Below are 8,192 nucleotides of genomic sequence, written 5' to 3' on the forward strand. Positions count from 1 at the left end.
TTTTGTTAAGAGCCAGGTCTTGTTCTTCTCAAGCGACTTCATCTCTTCTTTCATTGCTAACTCCCACTGCAATGAATCTTTCAACCCCATGGCTTCTGAGTAACACTGGGGTTCACCATTTTCTGTCAAAAGTATGTAATTGACGGATGGTGAATATCTGTCTGGTGGTCTAACGACTCTGGAGGATCTTCTTGGTTGAAACTAAGGAGTTTCTGGGGATTCTGGAATTTGAGGAGCGACCTCTTCTTCTTCTTCTTCTTCTTCTTCTGTAGAATCATTACTAGAATCATCCCCTGAGCTCCCACTGTCGATTTACTCATTCCCATTTTCTGGAATGTCGACTGAAGCTTCTTTTCTTGTTTCACCACTTTCAAATTCAACATAGTCTTTTTGAACTTCTGGTCTTTTGGTGTTTCTGTCTTTGTACAATTTGTTTTCATTGAAGACGCCATTCTTGCTTCTGATTACTTTTCTGCCTTCATTATCCCAAAGCCTGTAACCCATTTGTTCTGACCCATAACCAATGAATGTGCACTTCTTGGATTTTGAGTCTAACTTATCCCTGTCACCAGCTTCTAACAAATCGTAAGCACTACAACCAAAGACTCGTAAGTGTTCGAGACTTACCTCCTTTCCTTGCCACATTTCTTCAGGCAACTTGAAATCTAAGGGACCGGTTGGTGAACGGTTGATCAAATAGGCTGCAGTGTTAACTGCATCGGCCCAGAATGTCTTGGGCATCCCGGCATTTAGCCTCATGCTTCTAGCCCTCTCATTTAGAGTTCTATTCATTCTCTCAGCTACACCATTCTGCTGAGGAGTTCCGGGAACTGTCTTGATCATCTTTATTCCTTCCTTGGCACAATAGTCAGTGAATTGTTGACTAATGTATTCTCCACCATTATCAGACTTTAGTCACTTTACCTTCAAGTTAGTTTCATTTTCAACAGCAGATTTCCATATCTTAAAAGCATTAAATACGGCAGATTTATGCTTAAGAAAATATACCCATACCTTTCGTGTTGAATCATCGATGAAAGTAACATAATATCTTGAGCCTCCTAGAGATAAAACTGAGGTTGGTCCATATACATCCGAGTGAACAAGCTCCAACTTCTGAGCTTTCGGTGTTTTCCCTGTCTTCACAAAAGTAACCCTCTTTTGTTTTCCAAGAACACAAGGTTCACAGAATTCAGTTTCCACTTTCTTCAAGTCTGGAAACTTACCTTTCTGAGCCAACATCTTCAATCCCTTTCGCTCATGTGTCCGAGTCAGTTGTGCCATAAATTTGATGGACTCGGACCGGTGGTCATTGCATGAATACATTCAGCAGAAACTTCTGCCATGTACAGAGTACCTTGCTTCTTTCCTTTGGCAATCACTAAATTGCCTTTGATCACTTTCCATTGTCCACCCCCAAAGTGAACATTTAAACCCTTCATCATCCAGTTTACCAACTGAAATCAACCTCCTCAAATTAGGAATAACCCTGACATTTTTCAACGTCCATATAGTTCCTAATGAGGTCTTCAAGTCTACATCTCCAATACCTGTGATATCAAGCATTTGATCATCTGCTAAACAAACTTTACCAAAGTTATCTGTTAGTAGATTCTTGACCATATCTGGGCATGAGATAGCATGGAAAGAAGCACCTGAATCCATAATCCAAGATTCAACTGAATCTTAACAGAACAGATGAGAACATCACCTAATTCTTCCGAGGATACACTGTTTACTTCTTTCTTTGAAGCGGGTTTTGTACATTGGCTTCTATAGTGACCTTTTTCGTTGCAATTCCAACATTCAACGTCTTTTCTGTTCTTTGACTGTCCCCTTCTTCTGGACTTGGACCTGCCTCGATTATGTCCTCTTTCATTTCTTCTTCCTCTACTTTCTGTATGCAATAAAGAGCTAGAATTAGAAGTCTCACCACTGCTTCTCCGTCTGATATCTTCGTTTACTATCAAGTCACGAATACTATCAAAAGTGAGTTTGGTAGTGCCGGATGCACTACTAACAGCTGTGACTGTGCCTGACCAACTGTCGGGCAATGATGATAAAAGGAGTAGTGCTTGTACTTCATCTTCAAACTTTATTTCAACTGAGGCTAAACGAGAGATAATCGAGTTAAACTCATTTATGTGGGCGGTAACCGACATGCCTTCGTTCATCTTGGTGTTAACCAATTGTCGGATGAGGAATACTTTGTTTGAAGCAGATGGCTTTTCATACATGTTGGACAAAGCTTTCAATACACCATATGTGGTTGTCTCAATGACAATGTTGTAAGCAACACTCTTTGCCAAGGAAAGCCTAACCACACCCAAAGCTTGTCTATCCAACAACTTCCAATCTTCATCATACATGTCATCTGGTTGTTCACCCGACATAGGCAAATGCAAACTTTTCTGATACAATAAATCTTCAATTTGCATTTTCCAAAATCCATAATCACTACCATCGAACTTATCAATCTTGATTTTACTATCTTCTGCCATTAAAAAAAATTACCAAATTACTACTAACCAAACGGGTTTGTACTGCTAAGTGGTAATTTATACGAGCGAAAGCAATAATCAGAAACAAATAACTTATCTGTTTCAAGCTTTAATGGCAAGGGACAAGTATTGATGGATAATGAGATCTTGTTCAAAGTTGAGGGACCTTTCTTGATAAAATTGAGAAATTCAATTTTCTTCACCAGAAATAAAAGTTGAGGGGCCTTTCTGATCAAATTGAAAACTTCAATTCTCCACCACCAGAAATAAAAAAGATGAGGGGGTTTTCTGATCAAATTGAAAACTTCAATTCCTGATCAAATAAAACACGTCTCTGGCTTCTTCTTCTTCCTACGCACAGAACGAAGAAAAGGACCTCTGGTTCTTCTCCTCGTTCCTTCTTCTACACAGAGTTTCTTCTCCACTCCACAGAATAAAAAAAAACTCAAGCTCTCCTCTTCTGTTTGTGTGTCAAACAAGAGCAGGCTGGGTTCAATCGGAACCCTAGATAGCGGCGATGGCTGCGGCAAAGATGACCGACGGTTCTGGCAGCAGCGATTGACGAGTGGCGGAGGCGGCTGAACGTCTCTGATCAGAACCCTAGTTCCGATTTCACAGGTCAGTATCTTTTACACCTCTGTTCGGTTTAACAACAAGAGCCTGCGCTCTGATACCAGTTGTTAGGATCAGGTTGCACTCACGAACATTGAACTCACACACACACACAATTTTCTGTTGAATAACACAAAGATTTATAGTGGTTCAGTCGATTCTGACCTACATCCACTGTGGTAACTAGGAGTATTTTTTATTAAGCTTGGTACAAGAATTTATAGATACAATACAATCATATATATAAGATTGAATGATAGAGGAAAGAGAAAGACAAGATCCATAAAATCTGGATCACAGGAAGATTGGATAACCCTGTGGATATCATCCTCTTATCCTGCTTTTTGACCTCAGCTTGATCCAGTTGTCAAGTGGCTTGGCACTCAACAATGTCAAATTGTCAAGTTGGCTTCATACTCAACAATGAGCCCACTTAGCCAAACTGCACTCATCCTCGTCAAGGCTTCTATCCAGTGCTGACCTCCCACACAACAATTCGAATAATACCACCCCAAAGGCAAACACATCTGATTTTCTTGTCAATCTTCCAGTCAAAAAATACTCTAGATCAAGATAGCTAAATGTACCCCTGACAAGCGTATTGACATAAGCACCTGATGTATTTGTTGGGCCAATTTTGGATAATCCGAAATCTGATATCTTAGCACCATACTCATTGTCCAACAAAATATTTGAGCTTTTGACATCACGGTGTATGACTCCATGTTGGGTGCTTGTTCCGGTATGAAGGTAATGCAATCCTCTTGCAGCACCTATGCTTATCTTCAGCCGTTGTATCCAACTCAGACTGGAACCATATTTGTGTAAATGACCATCAAGGGTTCCATGTGGCATGAACTCGTAGACGAGAATCATCTCTGAGTTATCATTACAATAACCAATTAATGACACAAGATTACAGTGCCTCAAATTTGTAAGCATCTCGATTTCAGCCTAAAACTCAGGTGCTCCTTGGTTAGAATCGGAATCCAGTCACTTGATGGCAACAATAAAAGTTGCATCATTTTCTACGCTGATAGTAGCTCTATACACCTTACCAAATCCACACTTTCCTACGACTAATGCATTATCGAAGTTCTGGGTGGCTGATAGAATCTCATCAAGTGAAAATCGGCGGCATAATAGTGCGTAAGGCAACGAGGACATTTTAGCTTCCATTCCACAAAAACAATGGTTGCTAGAGGCTTATGAGAATTCTTTCTGTCAAAAGGAAATATAAAACAATGAGGTCAACTCCTTTAATGATACTTGGCCCCTCGCCAGTTGACTTTTTTGATAACTGTAGAAACAACTGTTATTGAATTTTTCAATAATAATTTAGCCAAAAAAATAAAGTAATCGAGAACATTTGCTGTCAATGGGCCGAGTAGTTTATCAATTGGTGCCTGTGTTGATCTAAATTAAAAGAATGATTGCCGATCATCATTGACATGGTACACTAATTAATTAGTTTTCCTCAATGTCCCAAATCTGAATGACCATTAATAATCACAAGGTTTTAAGAACACATATAAGCTTAAAAATGTCCTTCGTTCACTTTCCTCCTTACAAAGCCCTCTAACATTATAAGTTTTATGCTCAAGTCCTTCAAACGACGTCATCCTTTAACGGGCCGTCAAGTATTTTTCACATTGGTTTATTTAAGTTATAATTTGAGACAGAACATTTTTAAAAATCATTCTTCTCAAGTAACAAGTGACATTTTAAATAAATAACAAATGTATAAACAAAAAAAGTTTAAAAATAGACGTTAATCTTCAAAATAAACCAAAACGCTACTAAACTGGTTGCTAATGGCCTTTGTCGACATATATCAATGGAAAATGCGGTAGAAACCTTCATAGGTAATCAAATTTTGCAACTCGGATATAATTTAGACACCAAATTTAACGACCATTTTTGCAGTTGCAAATCTAGTGATTTACAACCATATTTTAGGAACGGATTTGTTAGGATCTGAGTTTGGATTGATTTTGATTTGTGTTTAAATTAAGATGGAATTATGAGTGAGTTGTGCAGCGGAAATTAAATGGAAGCAAACTTTTCACAATCAAACAGAAGAAATGCTTTCATTCATACATTTTCAACATAGAATCAAATGATTAAATTTATTTCAAACTTTGATTACAATGCATGTATGATATGCAAACTCCCCCTTAGCCCGAGCTCAGTATTTGTTCGTGCAGGAAGAAGATGGTGAATGAGCTAAACAGAACAGTACAAAGTACTGTTCTATTTATAGGCACTTGTAAACCACTGAGCATCTAAGCTGACGTCACCATGAAAGTGACATCTAACCTCCTAACAAACTCTAACCTCTGATCTATACAAACACTGCTATGCTAACTACTGATATTACATTTTAGTACATAAAGAAAACATAAACTGCTGCTGCATCCTTCCACTGCTGTGAACCCAGCAGTACTTGTCATGATCAGCAGTGCTTGAACCATGGCAGTAGATTGAGCAGCAGAGCTTTGGTTCTTCAATCAGACTTTGACTTGATCAGCAGTTGTAGGTCAGCAGTTTGTATGATCAGCAGATAGGAGGTCAGCAGATGTTGAAACCACTTCCAAGGGGAGAGACTTGCAACCAAATGTCTGCTTATTCTGGATCCACTGCTCTGATCCAGTTTTGGCTTTCATTATTTGTTCCTTTGGCAGGGTTCAATCCCAACAATCTTCCCCTGGAACAAATAATGCCAAAACTCTTCATTATTGTAGATCTTTATTGCCTCATCAGCAGTTCCCTTATTTGCCCTTTGAGTTGCAATTCAAAGGTTAAGGCATCTGTATCATCATCATCCCTACTAAGTGGAAGATCAAGGAGATCCTGCAAATCTTCAAGACTCTGGCCAAGAGCTTGTTCCCTTGTTAATTTCTTCACTTCTCCACTAGACTTGAACATTATCAGTACGTGGGTCTGTTTATCAGTTTTCCACTTTAGTACTTTTGAGCCTGGTGGGTTTCTTGGGAGATTTTTATTTGATGAGGTGTTTGGTGATGCTGGTCTATTCATGACTGGCTGAGCAGTACTTGCAGATTGTTCCAGTTCAGATTCTTCTTTCATCATTAACATAATGCCCTCTTTTACAAGGTCACTTCCAACAATTAGATCTTGAACTGTTTCAGCACCCAACTGGTTTTGACTCCTTCTTTTGTAGATGGCAGCACCAGTAGGAGCAGTGGTTCTTTTGGCTTGCAGCTTTGGTGATCATTTTGAGACCTCTGCTTTGGAGTAGTCAGGTTTTTGTGGAGCTGTTGGATCTTTCTTCCTAAGTTCCTCCAACCTTTTATAGGTGGCCCTGACCCTCGCTTCTCTCCACTTTGACATAGAATTCTTTGACCCATAATCAGGTGTTACCAGCTCCTCTTTCATTCTCTTCAACTCTAAGGCCTTGTTTGCTTCAACTTGTTTGAATTTTTCAGGAGGACACTGCTTGACCTTATTCTTTATCATTTCATGAATCCTGGCTATTTCTTTTTCAAGCTCAGGAATGGTCCAGTTTTTGTACATATGTTTCTCCCCCTTGTATTTCTTGTAGGTCATGATATTTTCAATGTAGTCTTTTCTCAGGGACTCATCTGCCCTTTCAGAGATTTGCTGACATACATTTTTGGCAAACTGCTCCATAGATCTGACCTGTGTGAGTAGAAACTATCAGATTTCCCATGTTTATTTTTGATTGAGATATCCTCTGCCTGCTTGGCCTTGATTTTCAAATATTCTTCAATATTATTTGGCCTGGGATATCCTTCAATTGATGGCAAACTCCTTTTGGCAGGGTCATCCTCATAATAGAAAGATTTGATCTCTTCCCTAACTGCTATGAGTTCCAAAGGAAATAAAACACCTGCAGGAGGTAATGGCTTTTGGATTTGAGCTGAAGAGAGAGAAATGGGTTTTGGAATTGTGACAAGTGCTTGGGATTTTGAAGCTGTTGGTGGTCGTGATGGAGAATCATCATCTGATATGATAATCCTTCTCCTTTTTATTTTAGGAGAGGCAGATGACGTTTTGGGTGGAACAGTGGAGGTGATTTGAGTGGTAGTGGTTTGTGACTGACTAACAGTTGTTGAAACAACTGGTGTTTCAACCACTGTTACCATTACAACAGATGTTTTAACATCTGCTGTCTTCTGCTTTATGGCAGGAAATGATGGTGGAGATGTTGTTTTTGATGGTGATAGGGCAGTGGTAGTGGTGTGTGTTGAAGTGGTGTGTGTTGTAGTGAGAGCAATTGTTGTAACAGCTGAAGTACCGGCAGATGTTGGAACAACAGAAGTTTCAGCAACTGTTTGGGTGGAGGTTTGATGTTGGTGGCTTTTGGATGGTGGTTTTGAAGTATGCTTAGGAAGGCAGGATGGTGTGGATTTGGGTTTCCTTACTTTTCTAGTAAGATTTCTTTTTGGAACAGGATTTTGATCATCCTTTTCACCAGAACAACCCTGCTCATTCAGCTCCATGAAAGCTCTCTTCTCCTCATTCCACCTTGATAAATCCTTTGCCGCTCTATCCCTTTTTACACTTATGACACCATCATCAAGTGCATTCTGGGTAACATCAACCTTTTTGCTACCATCTGGCAAGGGAATATTTCTGAGCATTGCATCCTTTTCTGGATCAAGATGCAACCCATTATCAATCCCTTTCCTTGTCCACTCCTTAATTTTCTCCCCCTTTTTGGCATTATCTATGGGGATTTCATCAATAAACAGAACTGTTGGAGGAGCAGTGCTAGTGGTTGCCAACAGATGGGCCTTGATAGCCTTGATGTCATCTTTTGTATCCTTGAACCTAGTCTCCATTGTATTTTTCAGATCTTGAACATGTTTTTCATGTTGCTGCTCAGCCAGTTGATGTTTTTGTTGGAGAAAAGGTTGAAAAAGGTTCCAGAGCTCATTTGTAACATCTACTAGTGGAGGAGCAGGTGCTTGAGGTGGAACAGCAGTGGATTGTACCATTTGGACTGTCAACAACCCTGTGGATATCATCCTCTTATCCTGCTTTCTGACCTCAGCTTGATCAAGTTGTCAAGTGGCTTGGCACTCAACAATG

At 39.6% G+C, this 8,192-nt stretch overlaps 1 protein-coding gene across 1 annotated transcript; it reads right to left on the bottom strand.

Annotated features, from left to right (window-relative positions):
- Window positions 1–3,530: 3,530 nt before the first annotated feature.
- LOC110893060 (receptor-like protein kinase FERONIA) lies at window positions 3,531–4,280 on the bottom strand. The gene is given in 1 exon segment (XM_022140182.2): window positions 3,531–4,280. A coding segment is annotated over 1 exon segment (750 nt).
- Window positions 4,281–8,192: the final 3,912 nt, after the last annotated feature.

Source organism: Helianthus annuus, chromosome 8 (genome assembly GCF_002127325.2).
Source record: "Helianthus annuus cultivar XRQ/B chromosome 8, HanXRQr2.0-SUNRISE, whole genome shotgun sequence".
NCBI classification, from domain to species: domain Eukaryota; kingdom Viridiplantae; phylum Streptophyta; class Magnoliopsida; order Asterales; family Asteraceae; genus Helianthus; species Helianthus annuus.